Raw genomic sequence first — 17,854 nt, 5'->3', positions numbered from 1 at the left:
ACTGTATAACATACTGGCTTCCAGTATGATCATAACCATCTTATAGCAACTCAATTTAAAAACAAAAACAAAAACCAAAAAAACTCCCACCATGCCTTGGTTAAAAACACTATTAAAGTTGTGGAGTCAAGCACTCCAGCTAGGAAACATCAGAATTAAGGTTGCCCATGGCTGAAGAATAAGGGAAATCAGTTTTTAAGAGAAATGCCCTATTTAGGCTGCTTGTCTCCTTAGAGAACCTTTGATGTAAGTGTAACAGTTCATAGAGGTAGGGTGAACCAAAGAAATAAATTCATGTGCAGTATTCTAACAATGTCTAAGGAACAAGGAGAATCACTGAAATCCAGGTCTACTATTTACAGAACAAATTGGAAATGTCTACTGTGTGTATGGGACATGCATGTATATAAAACCTGAACTTAAAAGCTCCTGGTTTTCAAGCATTTTTTTATCTACAGTGTTTTCAAAGCTTTATAGCAGAAGACACAAATATATCTTTACAATGTTTAACTATATTCCTGACTTTGTGGCACTTAAAGCCGTATCCAACTCCTCATTGAAGTCATTGGGAATTTTTCTCTCTGTCAGTTGAACTGGGCCCTTTATGGGGGATCAGAGAATTGCTGAGGGTGCACTCAAACTGTAATCCTTGGATATGAAAAACAGGGAATGCACTCCTGTGCCGGACAACAGGAGTGATATTAACCTCACATAGAGGACATCTACTATCTGTGGTTTTTCATCACCATGGTAGATGAATGTATTGAACTTGAAACAGGGTGGGGAAAATACAGCACTGTGCTCAAATTAAGGAATGATGAGGTAAATGACAGTCATTGAGATGTAAAATTATATTTTAATAGCAGTATTGTGATGGGTGGTTGATACAGATATTTTGGATTGTATGCATTTGATACTTGTCTGTCGGAAGCTTGCTGTAACGTACACTGCTGTCTGTAGTTTTCTAAAATGGTTTTCCCTTTGCTGATTAACTTTGACCAGCTGCAATAAAGATGCTGACTGGGATTAAATCATGGACTTGTGGCAGTTTGACATTTCAAAATTTAACTTTTCTCCATGTTCTGTTCAGGCAGCGTCAAGTCTGATAGCAGTGGGGACTTCCCATGGTTTGGCATTAATTTTTGGTAAGTTAAAAATACCATTTTGGTTTCTTCAGCATTCAAATGCCATTCTGAATTTCATATTTTAATATTTAATTTACTTATTAAATATTAATTCATTTAAGTAAAGAACTATAAAAAATACAGGGTCATAAACATGACCAAAAAACTAGCATTTTTTTTAAAGCAATTTAATTGTCCATTCTATCATTTGTCTATTTTTTCCTTCAACTTTATAACAAGTTGTGTCAGGCTGACTAGAGTTCACTCAACAGAAATCTCATAGGCCTTCTGGAATGTTTCCTATCTTCTAGGCAATTGTTATTATAGAAGTCTCTGATACTTAATGAAAATTCATCATTTTGGTTTAACAGAATATTGAGGCAATATAAACAAGATCAGCATAAATTTGTCTTACAGTGTTTATCATCTTTTTGCTAGCATTTGTCCCAACTTTTCAAATAATAGATTCCTTGTTATCAGATCACATCCTGACTTAAATGTTGGCAGGACATGTTGAATCTAACACTGTAATACATTTCTTAGCTATTACAGGGTGAAAGAAATCTGCTATTAAATATTATTCTGGGCTGAGGATAAAATCAAACTTGAATGAGAATTGGTCCTATTTGTTATATGCTCACTTAAATGTAAACTGTAATCAAAAAGCCAAATTTGCATGCTTCACTTTGAGAGTGTGATACTTTTGAAGCTAGCAGAAGTGGTAGTGCACTATCCTCTCAATCCTATCCAACCATAGCAGTGGTAAGTGTAAGTGTGTGTGTGTGTGTGTGTGTGTTGGTCTGAGGTACTACTGGTGACTAGAGCACAGGACTGGAAGCCAGGAATTGCTGAGTTCTCATCCTGGCAGACCTTGGGAAGAACTGTTTGTGCGAGCCCCATATCATAGCTGGGAGATACTGCTAAGCATAATTCCCTGTCTTACAGGGATATTGTAAAGATCAGTTTACATCAGTAGGATACAGTGCTTTGGACCTGTAAAGCACTATATACATGCAAACTACTTTATTCCTCCTTTCTCTGTAAAGAAGAAAAGAGACAGTCAGTACAGAGAATGTGCTTTGGATGGGGGTGTATGGAAACAAAGGAAAAGACCGAAGCAATATCTATAAAATCTTGGAACAATATATATGTAATACTGCTTCAAAAACATCCAATCATTTACAAACTCTTTAAGGCACATCAGAAACCTTGCTTTGATAAAGTGAGAGAAAGCTGTCTGTAAAACTACTGTATGGATTTTTAAAATGTAGAATTTGGTTACATTAGTCAGGGCTGGCTTTAGGCCGATTCAGGCGATTCCCCTGAATCGGGCCCCGCGCCCTTGCCGCTGCCGGTACACCGTACCGGGGCAGCTGGCTTCCCCAGGGGGTAATTTAAAGGGCCTGGGGCTCCCAGCAGGGGCTGGAGCCCCAGGCCCTTTAAATTGCCACCAAAGCCCCACTTCTGGAGCCCTGGGGTAGGGCTGCGGGGCTCTGGGGGCTATTTAAAAAGTGCAGGGCTCCCCTTGCTTCTACCGCCCCGGCCCTTTAAATAGCCGCTGGAGCCCCGCCGCTTCCCCAGGGCTCCGGCAGCTATTTAAAGGGCCGAGCCGGAGAAGCAGGGGAGCCCCTCCCTGCCCGCAGCAGCAGCCAGCCCCTGCTGCACCCCCTGCCCTCACCAGCCCCACACCCCCTGCCCTGCCCGCAGCCAGCCTCTGCTGCACCGTCTGCCCGCACCCAGCCCCGCACTCCTGCCCTGCCTGCAGCCAGCTTCTGTCTCCAGCCAGCCCCGCACTCCCTGCCTGCACCCCCTGCCCTGCCTGCAGCCAGCCCCACCTTCCCTGGCTGCGTGCGCGCTGCGGCACCCTGGAGCCGCTTTAGGTAAGCGGCGATGGGCTGGAGCCCGAACCCCTCCTGCACCCCTCTCCCCAACTCCCTGCCCTGAGCCTCTTCCTGCACACCACACCCCGTCCCGCACTCCCTCACGCACCTCAAACCCCTGTCCTGGCCTGCATACAATTGCCCCACCTAGATGTGGCTCTCGGCCCAAAAAGTTTGCCCACCCCTGTTCTATTCCCTAATTTATATATGTGACATTCCCCAGGGTACAATCTAGACAGATGGACAAATGTATCCCCTCTATTCTCCAACCTGGGGTACCTTTTACACTGCTTCACTCTGAGAGCAACCACTCCTGGTCTGTCCACACATAGCCTCCGGCATGTAAATCATCATCATCATCTTTTGTATGGCTTGGGTAGGTAGCAATAACTATAAATTTATTTCTAAGTTTGATAGCCAGCACATTTCTGCAGCAGTGAGCTGGTGAATGTCTTTCAGGCTCCCGGCAAAAGAGCGAAGGGGCATTCAGATACGATGTGCTCTATCATTTGTGCCCAGAGACCACAATCACATACAGGTGTTTTGCCTCATTTTCCATTTAGAGGGTTTGTCCACATCTCCCATGAGATGTCCTGATGCGATTCAATCTGCACCAGTTTTTCTGACATAAATTTCAGAAAGCATGTAAATCACTCCGTTATACTGAGAGTGCTATAGCCATGAATTACACTGTGGATACCACAAGTAAACTCCCAGTCCCAGACCATCCAAAGAAATGTGCATCTTTTACTGCCCAGTACTCTCCTGGACAATACAAACTCATATAAAGTCTGTCATTTCATTAATAGAAAATGATATGCACAAACCTTATCTAAAATGGAGTTCCCCAACCACTTCAATCCAAACACACACTGGTTTAGATAAAACAAGTTAGATTTTAAGTGATTTCACATAATAAGGCATAAAAGTCAGAATTGGTTACAAAGTAAATAAAAGGTAAAACACTCTAATAACTTAACAAGCTAAGTTAATTCAAAGCAAAGGTTTCTCTCACCATATGCTTTAGCAGGATTTCAGCCAGCAAGACTTTCAGTCAGGATCTCTTCCCCCAGTTCAGTGTTAATTTCCTTGTCCTTCAGGTGGCGTTGATGCCGTGAGTAGCGATGAAGGGAGAAAGATTTTTGGGGCCTCTGCTCTCCTGTTTTATAGCTCTCTTTTCCCTTGAAAATATCTCCAGCTGAGGTTCAGGAGATAGCCAGTCTGTGGAGAGGTAACCTCTAGCTGTTCATTGCCAAGATGTAAATTTCTCACTCTCCCCGGTTTTCCTGTCAAATAATGACCACTTAACCAGGTAATAGTCTATTTGATTTCATTGACACCTGGCTGAGGCATCAGTGTGCCTTTTTGTTTCTGAGGAACTGGTTTCTGGCTGTTTCCCCAGCTTTAGAATATGTCCTAGTAACATCCTACAGTAGAATCTTATAATTTTACATACAGTGTTGCCACACACATTTTGCCAGGACAATAATGATCAGCAAATTGAGTTTTCTAATGATACCTCACAAAGCATACTTTTTACAAAATCCATTATAGTTTTGTAAAAAGGGTGAGCATAGGGGTTCAGACTGTCACAATATATCCACATATTTTGGCCCTTTTGGTCACATGATCACACTGGGAGTTCATATGCAGTTGTTAATGACCAAGTTCTTTTCAATACAGCTAAATGCAAAGTCATACATATAAGAGAATGTTGATCAGACTTATAGCAAGTTGGATTGCACCCTAGAAAATAGTGACACTGAAAAGTATGTTTAACTGTGCCCAGCTTATCAAGTGTTCTGCATCAGTGATTATTCTTGAATCATGTATCGGCCTTTCCAGTATTTTGCCCATGATCAGGGTCTGGCTTACTGGCCTATAATTATAGGACTCATCCTGTTTACCCTTTATAAATATTGGCACAACCTTGACTTCTCTTAATTTAATTAAAATTAACATTATTGGTCTGGAGCACTACTCAACCAACTCATTTAAAATTCTTGAGTACAGATTATTCACACTTACTGACTTTTAAAAATGTTTAGTAGATTCTATTTTCCAGTGGTAACTAAAGATCCTATTAAAGAGGGCATTTCATCATATATATTATGGATATGTCATCAGATTTGTTCTGAATAAGGAACAGAAATATTTACTATACACTTCTCTTTTAGATAAGAGCTTTCAAAACTACTTAGCAGAAAACAATAGCTCTTACCCTAGGACTGTCAAATCATCTTATAAAGGTAGGAGAAACTGAAGGAGACTACTGAGGAGGGATTTTTCAAGTCCACCTTTATAGAGATATGGGGATTGCCTTGCAAGATCCAGACCAGTGGTCTGTGTATAGTCAGGTGTCCAGTTTCCAACTGTATTCAGAGGCCAGTACAAGAAATGTCTCAGTAGAAAAATCTGTCCAGGGGAGGAAATTTCTTCCTAACTCCTGTCAGTGGTTGAGTTACACCCTGAGGCATGAGTGTGTGTTTGTTTGTTTTGTTTATTTTTAATAGCCTTTATAAATGTTCATCCTTTGTAATGTAACTGTGGAAGTTCTAATTGTTATATATCCAATCTCTTTTGAAGGGTGCAAAGCTCTTGTCCTCTATCTTGTAGAAGTGAGTTCCACAGACTAATTTTGCATTGTGTTTAAAAGTAAAAATATTTTTAATCTGTTTTTAAATTTGTCCTTAATATCATTGAGTGACTCCTTGTTCCATTATGTATCGGTAAATAAAGGCCAGTGTCTGTCTCTTCTCCATACTCTCTATAGAGTATTTTTCTTTATACCGTCAGTTCCCTCTTGTTTCCTCTAAAAAGTTCACATCTTCGTTTCTCTTCATATGACTGATTTTTTGTGTGCCTCTGATGGTTGTTGCTTTTCTTTAAACTCTATTTCTGCAACATCTCTTGAAAACTGAATATATTCAGACAATAGATTTATATGAATATTAGACTACATGTCTGAGGCTGAAGGGAGTTAATTTATCTAAGAAGCATGGTGAGTGGATTAGGCACTAGCAGACAGGAGAGCTGGGCTTAATGTCAGCTCTGCCATAGGCTACTTGTGTGTGATCTTAGTCTAGTTACTTATGTTTCATACGCCATCTGTAGATGGGTCATTGATATATACCCATGTCAGAGAAGTGGTGAGAGGCCTAACTTAAATGTTTGTGAAGTTGTAAGATTAGTCAGAGAAAGAGTTCAGAATAGAACTTGTGAATCCTGACTCCCAGCTGTGTGCTCATTCCCTGTACTGTGTTTGTGCAGTGCCTAGCACAATGAGACCCTATTCTGGTCTGGCTAGTAGGCACTACCATAATAAATGTGATTTCAAGAAATAAATAATCCAAGGGGCTGCTTATGTAAATAAGAGGAAATTTCCTGCTAGGCTCTTATTGAAGTCTTTGAGTAGCTTGGTGTAAAAAAACAAAACAAAAAACCACACCCCAGATAGATCAGCTAGTCTGGATTTAAAGCACCACCAAATTTGGGTGAGAAGGTTTTATGTGTGGCATGGAGGGGGTTTAGGATGTCCCAAGTAGGAGCCCCAGTTATCTCTGCAGTGAATACATAACCATACAGAAAATACTGTGTGGGTATGTAGGGGGTTGAATTTATTATGAGCTCACTAGCAAAATTCAGTGACAGTATCTGTATATTTTTACTCTTGCTTCTGTATGGCTCCTTACCATGGTGGAAGGGAATGGGCTTTTCACAATTGCCTAAGAGACTTAGGAGCACAAGTCCCAGTGAAAGTCAATGGTGCTGATGCTCCTAAATCACGTGGGAAAATCCTACCTGGGGACTTTAAACAAACTTTCAAAAATTTGTGGATTAAAAAAAATCCCTCCTGTCATTTACTGTGTTCCATAATACATGGTCACAAGATGAAAATTACAAATGTTCTCTTAAATTACTGCTTTTTCCATTATACTTTCTCTCTGCTTATCATGAAATCAGGGTGAATAGAGCAAAGTCTGGCATACACACTTCTGTAGTAATTCTACATATTAAATTTTTTTCTGCTGTAATATAATTACCAACCACCCTTCTCCCTTCCTCTCGTCCCATTCTCCCATTTATTAAATAAACAAAACATTGAGAGTTAACAAAACAAGCTCTACCAGCAGAATTTGGAGGCTCAAGTCCCTTCTTTAGCTTATTTGATAGTATGTCTGTTACTGCTATCTTCACTTTCTTCTGTTGTATTGATTTCTCTCTGACTTTTCTCTTTCTTGACCCTTTCCCCATGGACTGAAAAGGAAAAGGTATAGTAATATTGCATTGTGTATGTACTTTGCATGAATGGCTTGTCTCCTGCTTTACAGTGCTGTTTTGAATGCTGAAAGGCCAGGTTACCATATATTGCAGTTCAGGGTCTGTGAGCTGGGCAGTGAAGGAGGCAGGGCTCTCTCTTGCTGGCTATTGCAGCTTACTGCCTACTGTATTAGCAATCTTATTTTTGAGGTTCTGACTCTTTCTTATTTTCATGGCTCTGGCCTCCAAGAACAGTAGAAGAGAAGACAAGCATATGTGCTGTTTGTGGCTCTTCAGTGCAGGCTACCTTCGGCTACTTTTCTAGGAGCCAGGCAAAACAGAGACTTCTATGAGGCCTAGGCTCCCCCTGCAAGCAGACAGTGATGGCATTTTATTGGTGAAGTCTGGTTCCTCCTTCTGTCATGGGATGAATAGCTCCATAAGCCCTTCACAGAGGAAGAAAACCTAACCCCCCCCACCCCCCCAAGCGAACAGTTCAAGTGCTTGCTCATGTCAATTCCATTCTAGGTGTGCGTGCGCCCACATGAGCTGGCAGTCGGAGATTTTTGCCTTAGCAGTATCAGTAGGGTCGGCTGTGGCGCCCTCTTGAGTGCCATGCTCATCTGTTGGTATATTAAGTGCTGCTGGCCCTATTCCCTCTGTTATTTTTACTGCCCATGATGGTTAGTTGGAGCGACTTTCCCTTATCTCGCAAGGGCTAGTGGTTGTTCTACTTCGGTCTTTGAGCCTTAAGGCCTTGTAAATAGTTTGTTTACAGTAGTTGGTTAGTAAGACACAATCTAGACTGGGTAGTCAGGGTGCTGGTTCACATCCGATCCACCTTGGATTGGTGGTTGAGCCCCAAATATGGGTTGGAGGGAGTTCCTTTCATGGCTCAATTCCTGACACTGACCCTGGTTTCTGATGCCTTGGTCTGGGGAGCCCACCTGGATGAGCTCAGCACGCAGGGCCGCTGGACAATCTGATCCTCCACATGAATGTCAGGGAGCTCAAAGCAGTTTGCCTGGCCTGCCAGGCTTTCCTGCTCCACGTGAAGAGCAAGATGGTGCAGGATCTGGCAGACAATACCACAGCGATATATTATATCAACAGGCAGGGTGGAGCCAGGTCGTCGGCCCTTTTCCAAGTACTGATTTTGCCCCAGATCCCTAAGTGGCCCCCTCAAGGATTGAACTCACAACCCTGGGTTTAGCAGGCCAATGCTCAAACCACTGAACTATCCCTCCTCCCAGAGGGGCCCCCCCCCATCCACCCACAAATGAAGCTCTCCACCTTTGGGACTTCTGTGTGTGGCATGCCATCCATCTGGCAGCTGCGCATCTGCCTGGGGCCAGGAAGGTATTAGCAGATTGCCTCAGCAGGACCTTCTTGATTCACTACGAGGGGTCGCTCCACCCGGAGACAGTCAGTGTGTTCTTCCAGAGGTGGGGGACTCCCCAAGTGGACCTGTTCGCGTCCTGTCAGAACAGGAAATGCCACGTGTTCTGTTCATTCTGGGGATTGGGCAGGGGCTCCCTGTTGGGCAGCTTTCTGCTCCCATGGTCGGAGGCTCATATGTACACCTTCCAACTGTTGCCGCTAATTCACAAGGTCCTCATGAAGATCAAACAGGACAAGGCAAAGGTGATTCTGGTAGGCCCTGCGTGGCTTCGGCACCACTGTTTTGGCACGCTGATGGACATTTCAGTAGCTGCCCTGCTGCAGTTAACTCTCTGGCCAGACCTGCTGTCCCAGAACCATGGCAGTCTTCTGCATCCAAACCTGGTGGCGTCACACTTCACAGCGTGGCTTCTGTGTGGCTAAATGCGTAAGAACAGGAATGCTCAGCCTGGGTCCAACAAGTCTTGTTGGGTAACAGAAAGCCCTCCACCAGAGCAACCTACTTGGCCAAGTGGAAGAGGTTCACATGCTGGGCCTTGTTCTGGGGTATCCTGGCTGAGTCCAGGATGGCCTGCAGTGAGGTCTGCTATCTTCTGCATCTCAAGCTCCAAGGGTTGTCCTTGTCATTGATCAAAGTCCATTTGGCCACTATTTCGGTCTTCCACCCTCCACTCCAGGGCAGGTCGGTCTTCGCTCACCATGTGATGGTCCAGTTTTAGAAAGGTCTGGAGCATCTGTACACACATTAGAGATCCCGTCCCTCCCTGGGACCTGAATCTCATGCTGTCGCAGCTCATGGGTCCTCTCTTCGAGCCTTTAGCTTCCTGCTCCCTTCTCCTTCTCTCCTGGAAAGTCTTTCCTGGTTTCAATAACATCCGCCCGCAGGGTCTCTGAGATCAGGGTGCTTACTTCAGAGCCACCCTATACGGTGCTCTACAAGGATGTGGTCCAGCTGTGGCTGTATCCAACTTTCCTGTCCAAGGTAGTTTCACAGTTTTATACTGACCAAGACACATACTTACTGGTCTTTTTGAAGCCTCATAAATCGGAAGAGGAGCGCAAATTGCACGCCCTGGACGTCAGGAGGGGGTTTGCACTGTGGGGCTAAAAATAACATTCAGATGTAATTCAGCATAGTTCTTCTAAATTAATGGTGTAAAGCTAGTTAATAAGACAAGACATTTTATAGCTAGATTGGTAAAGAACTACTTGTCGAAGACTTCAGTTGGTGATGCATTGTTGAATGTTACAGCTGAAAATATCATGCTAATATTCCTTACAAAATTGATTTTTGTTAAAGGGGCAATCCAGTGTGTGTGTAAAATTCAGAATGAACAGGATTAGTAATAAAAATAGGTTGTTCTTTTATAGACTCAGACTTTAACGTCAGAAGAGACTATCATGATCATCTAGTCTGACCTGCTGCATCAGGTTCTCTTGTTTTCTCGTTAACAGCAGCCTCCATGTAGTAAAGGGTTTTTTGTTAACTTTTTGGGAGGCTATAATATTAATGTCAAAAAAGACAGGAGACAACTTACAAAACAACTTAAATAAAATTACGGAGGCTGCAATTTTCCTCCTAACTGGCAGGTTGTAAGTAAAATTAAAGTACAAAGGAACTGATTGTGTTTTGGGCTGATAGGAAGAGAACAACTTTCGTCTTTCAGACTTCAACTTCAGGAGGAATTGCGCTTCAGTTTGAACATGTGGCAAATGTTTTCAGATAAATGTTTCAGGTTGGGATTTATTACATTCCTTGTTAAATGGTGTCCAGAAATTTCAGAAAGCTGTCTGACCTCCTCACTAGAATCCTCCTGTCTGGTAAGAGAGCAGTCTGTGCTGGGAAGGATGCCATTGCTAAAGGAGGCAGGACAAGTTCATTTATTTTCACTCCTCCCCCCCCCCCGTTAGTAAAAAATAAAAGCAGTTTATTTAAAAAAAAAATCAGCTCCAACAGCAACCACGAAAGAATAATTTAAAGGATATTAAATATTTGCCTGTATTTCAAAAAATCATGAAAATTGTTTTTCTTCTGCTGTAGTTTTCAAACTTCCCCCCCCCCCCAAAATACTGTGTTCTTATTAAAGTAGTCTACTAAGTCAAGCAAATACAAAGTTTTTTTCCTTCTCTTTTCTGGCTTATACCCTGCTTTTAAATTCTTGTACGTGTGCTTAACTTTAAGCATGTGAGCAGTACTCGTACTCAAAGTGAAGCATGTGCATAGGTATTTGCAGGAGTGAGGCCTTAATTTTAATAGTTATACCTTTTATTTTATAATTCTTACTATATTACTTCTTGTTTAGATCCAAACCAGGCTCTTCGGCTCTGTCTGGGCAGCACTGCTGTTGGGGCCCAGTATGGGGCTATCTCGGCTCTCAGTATCAACAATGACTGTTCAAGACTACTGTGTGGCTTTGCAAAAGGACAGGTAATTGACATTTAATAGGAGTAAGAATGTTGGGGAATAGGAAAAAGACGGTTAGGAATGATTGTTGTTTGAAGGATAACAGTTTCTCTTAGTGCAGTGTGCTTGTCTACCAACATCTCTTCTTAGGGAGCTAGTTGATTTGGGTTGAAGCCTTTCCTGTTTGATCTGAGTATTATCTAGGAATTATATACTCTACTTAATCCTGAATTATTTTGAGAGCTAGGATTGATTTGAGTAGCTCACATCTGAATCTTTCCCCAAAGTTTGGGGCTGCTCAGAGTTATGGTTTGATGCATTATAATGAAGCAGTCAGTCCAAAGTGTGTCAAACTTTGGGGAAAGATGGCTCTGATTTAGTGTTGCAGTTTGAATCCATCTCTAGTCCTAAAGAAAGGAATTCCTGGACAAATATTATGTATAGTTATAAAATCAAAATTCCAAGGAGGAGATGATGTTGTATGCAATGTTGTTGTAGCCATGTTGTTCCCAGGATATTGCAGAGAGAAGATGGGTGAAGTAATGTCTCTCACCAACAAAAGTTGGTCTAATAAAAGATGAGAGTTCATCTCTCTCACCAACAGAAGCTGGTCCTATAAAGAGATTGTCACGCACCTTGTCTCTCAAGGAGATCAAATATTATTCCGATATGAAACTTAAGATCAAGAATCTCTTCAACCTTTTCCATAACCTCCAGGTGCATGTCCTTCCTTTGTTTATCTTTTCCTTTTGCTCCTTCTTTTTCACCAGATACCTTTCACTCTTCTTTCATAGCGATGAAAAATTACTGCCTCCCGTAATAGTGTCCTTACTCTGTTGTAATCTTATCTTCTTCATTTCATTTCATCATTATTCTCTCCTTGCGTTGTGAGAGGGAGTGGAAGGGAGGAAGCCAGGTGATGGGTATTAACTGGGGATGTTGTAAAGTAAATACATTCCTTGTATATTTGTTCCTATACACCCCGTGATTAGCAGTGGCTGAGATGCCTGCTTTTCAAGCCAATTTCAGTAAGTAAAAATTGGAGACGAGTTTCTTCCATGCTAGGAAGAGATGCTTGAACACTTTTTCCCCCACAAAAAAGTGAGTTTTTGTATAATACCCTGAAGTGGGGAAACTTGAACATTGCCTCTGTGCCCCTCTCATCTTTCTGATCTATAAGGCTTGTGCAAAACTGAGGGTAACAATATGGAATTAAGTCTTTTGTTTTGTTGATCTCAGCACACAAATCACCCAAGCTTTTAGTATTTTTAAACTCTTACTTGCAAATAAAAGTTATTATATACAAATAAAGTGTAAAAGTACATAAAAATTCAGAATTTTAGCCTTCTAGATGAGTTAGAACTCTTAGATGTATTAATGATGAAATTCTGTAGCAGCATTATAGCTAGAGTGACAGAGAAATCTAGTTAGTTGCATGAGCATTTCCTATTTCAGACCATGATTTCAGTTGCTCAGGCTCCATAACATTTTGATCTTTTCATGCTGAAATTTTCTCAGTCTGATCACTACTGGAAGGTTAGATTTTTTTTTTTTTTTTTTAAGTTTGAGTAAAAACTGTTCAATTAGAGAATAAGAGTCTCAATTAAAAAAAAACATTTTAAAAAAAATTGCCATTGTCACAATAACTAAAGATAGAAAATTAAAACATAGTAGGGAGGTGGTTAGCAAAAGTATGCAATACCTTTTGAGAGTTTGATGGAAACTGGATTTAATTAGGCTGTTATGAATCTCTGAAAATAGCACTTTGCATCTCAGTTGGTGTTCAGTTTTAAATGTTTAACATTTTTTTTACGTACAGTCAGAGGAGGTAAGCTTATGGGACATGCACATTGGAGCATTGCTGCAACCTTGTGATATTCTAGGATATGCATGGGATTCCATAGGGTGCCTTTTTGTTTGTGCTGCTGAAAACTTTGTGCACCCAATGCATGAAGGTTTCAATGAGTCAGTGAGACAAGTCTGAGGAGAACTCTCGCTTTAAGTGTGGAAAAGCCAATGCTCTGTTGATCCTGTTCCAGGTAGTTCCAGGTCATGGAATCTCTAAAATAACAACAATAAAATTTCCATTAAGACAATATGGTAAAGCACTCAGAAGTTGGGATACATGGAAATTTTATTGGAGTACACAAAACCTTAATTCTTCCCTCTTGTGTGCAGGCTTTACAAAGCAGTCTTTAATTACCAGTGGCCAGCCCAAGACTGCGGAACATGATCGCACAGACTCTAAACCTCACCACGCTTCTTTGACTTTACCTTCCAAATAAAATACATACAACGCACCTTGCAGAAATAAAATTTAAATTAACATGCAGTTTTCCTTGAGTGGACAGAGATGAGATTGGAAAAAAAAAATTCAGATGCTAACATGTCCGTTGCAGTGCTGTAGAGTGATCGGATATCCTGGTGATGGGCATGGTATAAGAATCTGAAAAGAATAGAATGACTTATGGTCAACAGGTCTGACCTGTCCAAAGCAGGGATCAGTAGTAGATGTTACACATAGATCTCTAATGTTGTAGAAGAAATTGTATGAACTGTTGCACTATTTGAAAAATGGTATATTGTGGGTAATTAAAGAGTGTATTATAATTATCCATTCATTCAATAGCATATAAGGTGGTGAGAGGTGGAAATTGAGAGCTTCTGTGGATTGTTGTGTTTTGTTTTGTTTTTTTTTCCTCTCCAGGCTGCGCATGGACAAACAAGATAAAGTGTGCATCAAATCAAATTTAGAAACCAGTCATCAGATGAAAATCTAAGATTGGAAATTTCTCAGTTCCCAAGAAACTTGTTAATTAATTGATGCTCAGGGAGGCATGGAGAATATCTTATTTCAGTTTGCACACTTGATAACGAAAACTTGTACTGAAGAAAATTAACTTTGTTTGCAGATTACCATGTGGGATCTGGCTAGTGGGAAACTTTTAAGATCAATAACAGATGCTCATCCCCCAGGAACAGCAATTTTACACATCAAGGTAAGAAGCATTCAGTAGTCTTATTATATAGTTCCCTATTAATCCCAGTAGTAATAGACTATCTGAGATCTACCTGCATCAAGACAAAGTGGCTTTACAAAGGAGATTATCTTTTAAAGCATTTTGAGATCTACTGATGAAAAGCATTATATAAGAGCTAATACCATTTTATCTAGAGCTCTGTAAAATTGATGCAGATATTCTTTATTTTCTTTGAGTTTTTTTGAAGATGAAAAGCAGAAATTACAAAGTGACATCTACTCCATTGTTAAGATTGCAGCGGAGTTTCTCTTAAAACTTTGCCCCGTTCCTTCCAAAATCTGCAGATAAGGGTCTAGTAGCCTCATAATTGATAAGTTAGATCTGAGACTGAGGTAGAATTTCCTCCCAAATTTGAAGTGATGCATCCTAATGAGACTCCAAAAGTTCTTTGGTTTGTTTTGCAACTGACAGAGAGAGAGAGAAACTTTGGTTTGTCGGATTCATCTTGTAAGAACACCAGATTAGCTGACTAAATCTTAAAAATTAAAGCTTTAATTAGCAAAGCAAGGTAAGTATGTTACTGACGTGTCCTCACTTCTGCCTCCTTCTCCTTGGTGGTGGACATAAAGAGCAAGAACCAAAGCACAAGAAGTGCATGCAAGAAGCTAAAGGAGCCTTTTTGGAAGGCAGTGCTGATAGGGCTCTGTCCTAATTGTTCCCTGCTGACAAATGAAGGGTCTGAAGTTTAGCAAACAGCCTGGAGTCTGTTTCCACAGATAAGCCACCACCCAACCCCTCAGGTGCTTAAAAGTAGGAAACTCAGAATAGGGAGCAAGCCAGGAGGCAGCATCTTCAATGAGATCTGCATGGATAAGACCAGTGTTCCCTTCAGTCCCAGACTCGATGAAATCCGGAATTCCCATTCCCACTCTGCCTTTGGGAAAAGATCAGGTATTCTTCTTCAAGTAATAGCCCTATGGGTGCTCCATTTCAGGTATTGATGCTCCCACATGCCTTTGGAGATTTTTGGCAGCAGATCCTGTTTTGTTCTGCATGTGCGCTGTAGCTCTCCTCGTGCCCCAACTGGGGGTATATAGAGGTTGCAGGGAACAAACTACCCTCAGTTTCTTCAACCACCTATGTCCTGAGATGGAACATTTCAGTGGTGCCAAGTAATATAGCTAGTTACCTGTTTCTTAATCTTTAGTTAAACTAGTCTATTAGGACTAGGTAATTAGTTTTTATTTGTGCTGTTTCTAGATGCTTTTAGGGTCCCTCCGCTTCCCTGAAGGAGCTTTTTTCCCCTTAGGGTATGCCCAAATCCCCAGGATTTTAAGTGTTGCCTTGCTTGCCGGGAGTCCACTTGAGTTATTGATGGCCATTTGCACCGCATTTGCTGCTTGGTGAATATTTGTGAAGCAGCCAAGTGCAAGGTTTGCTCAAGAATCAAAAGTTATTCCAGGAAAAACAGAGCTAAAGTTTCACCTCCTTATGATGGAACTTTCCCTCCAACCTGCACCAGGCCTGGATAACATTCTTCAAGTGACCACAGCTCCCCGTCAGCATCCAAGCGAGAATCTAGCAGTATAATTTGTTCCCATGTGAAGGACAATCAGTGGATTCTTTCTGCTGCCATTAGGATCCTTTTCAGCCTTGGGTCCACATACTGTATCTTAGCTCCTGGCAGACAGCACACCCTTCTGTTCTCTGGATCAGCTCTAGTAACAGGCTTGTCTGCCCTTCTTAATAGGGAGTCACCAGTCACGTAGACCTACCTCTTCCTGGTGTTGGTGTGATTCTCTGGCCTTCCTCCTGTTCTTTCTGGCTGCAAGTCCCCTGGTCTTTTGTTCTCCCTTGCAATGTTTTGCAAGTCCTTCTGTATCCTCTTGGGGCTCTGAACTCTGGCTATCTCCATTGTCTCTTCCCCTCTTCTTGTAGGACTAGCCGCTCTTCTCTTCTTCCTTGTCCTCCTATCCTCTGTTACTGCCTAGTGTGCCCCTTCATTTTCCAACTCAGCAAACCCGTTCCTGAGCTCCTATTTCTCCTTCACTCTCTGATCTTTTCCTCTGCCTGGTTCTCATAGTCACATGCTTCCACTGGCCACTTTCCTCACCCAGCAGTCTGTCCTCACAGTTCTCTAGTGCAGCTTGCATCTGAGAGTCTTGCCTTCCCTCCATCATTTGCTTGAATCCCCTTCGAAATTCAACTATAGTTTCCACCTGCATATCCAAACCTTGGATCTTCTCTTCCATGAGCTCTACCAGGGGGCACTTCATACAAACTAAGTTCTTGTCGGTACCCATTCCAGGATAATGTACATCATGTAGCTTCCACATCTGGTCATCTTTATTGTCGCTTCCATCCCTTGTGTCACTACCACTGCTCCTTCTGTATCCGTCATAGCCTAAACTTCTGCCAAGAAAAAAACAAAATAACCAAACCAAAACGAAAACGCCACACTTCTCCTCTACCAAACTCCACTCAGAAATTCCCACTAATATCCCCCGTTTTCATCTGTATGCCACTGGCTGGCTCCTTTACTGCCTTTATATGCCACCTAATCAGGGAAGTCCTGCCCTCTAATCAGGGCTCCACTTCTCTCACAGCACACTGCCCCCTATCAGTCTCTGCAAATTGAAAAAAGAAAAAACACACACAAACTCACTCATTGCCCATAAGGAACAGGGGCTTGCCTACTTGTTTCTCCTCCAACAGAACTCCCACTCAAACTCCCCTGTCCCAAGAGCCTCAACTTTGTCTCTGTGACAGAGCTCTTTCCTTCCATTCCTTAGTCACATTAAAATAATGACTACTAATATATTTGATGCGGACATGTAATCTTACCATGCTCAATCAGAGACAACAGAATCTAGCTGGTCTGCAACATTCACTGATATTCAGACCTCTCCCCAGAGGCTGGTAACATAGTACTTAAAAAAAAACAAAAACAAAGGATGTTTCCTCCATCTGGAACCTAGACATACTGAAACTTTAGTGTTTTCTCCCTCAATGTTTCTGTTGGGAGAAGGGAATCAAAGGGTAGGTGCTTAATCACCTTCCAATACCCGTATTGGGGTTTTTCAGTCATCCTGGACTGGAATCAATTTTAGGTGGCAGGAAGAAGCACTGTCAGTTTCCCAGAACGCCCCTTCCGTTACCAGAATGGGACACCCTTGGGGAGTCCTTAACCTCCCCTATAGGTTGAATTTTAGGTAGATAATGAATCACTTTTCAGACACCAGGTTGGGGCAAAAGTGCTATCAACTACCCCCACATCTTTGGTACTGGAATAGGAGGCCGATGTGCTATCACTGGGTTTGGCAGCCCCAGAGGAAAATTACCACTCTGTCAGTGCCAACAGCCTATCTGGGTCTTTGAGCAGATGTGGTGCTTGAGCATAACTGTTTGTCGTTATTTGGTGAATGGTTTTCCTGGATGTCTTAGTCTCAGCTCATTAGCTAGTGATGTTTTAACACTACCGAGAATAAGTCATACATTTTAAATGAAATCCCCTTTGTCTCCTACTGAGACATTTCAGCTGAGCCCTGGTCTACACTACGAGTTTAGGTCAAATTTAGCAGCATTGGATCAATTTAACCTTGCACCCGTCCACATATGAAACCCTTTTGGTCGACTTAAAGGGCTCTTAAAATCTATTTCTGTACTCCTCTCTGATGAGGGGATTAGTGCTGAAATCGACCCTGCTGGGTCGAATTTGGGGTAGTGTGGACGCAATTTGATGGTATTGGCCTCCGGGAGTTATCCCAGAGTGCTCCATTGTGACTGCTCTGGACAGCACTCTCA

General features: G+C 41.9%; 1 protein-coding gene across 1 annotated transcript in view; it reads left to right on the top strand.

Moving 5' to 3' along the window:
- The window catches only part of VPS8 (VPS8 subunit of CORVET complex), a 264,970-nt gene that overhangs the window by 18,770 nt on the left and 228,346 nt on the right, over positions 1-17,854 (top strand). The window contains exons 6-9 of the mRNA XM_034781874.1: positions 1,091-1,145; positions 7,270-7,275; positions 10,969-11,093; positions 13,982-14,068. Of these exons, the coding sequence (XP_034637765.1) occupies positions 1,091-1,145; positions 7,270-7,275; positions 10,969-11,093; positions 13,982-14,068 (273 nt within the window). The remainder of the gene's footprint in view (positions 1-1,090; positions 1,146-7,269; positions 7,276-10,968; positions 11,094-13,981; positions 14,069-17,854) is intronic.

This window comes from Trachemys scripta, chromosome 9 (genome assembly GCF_013100865.1).
Source record: "Trachemys scripta elegans isolate TJP31775 chromosome 9, CAS_Tse_1.0, whole genome shotgun sequence".
Taxonomy (NCBI): Eukaryota; Metazoa; Chordata; order Testudines; family Emydidae; genus Trachemys; species Trachemys scripta.
Note: the sequence above shows the minus strand (reverse complement) of the source record. Positions and strands in the feature narration are given on the sequence as shown.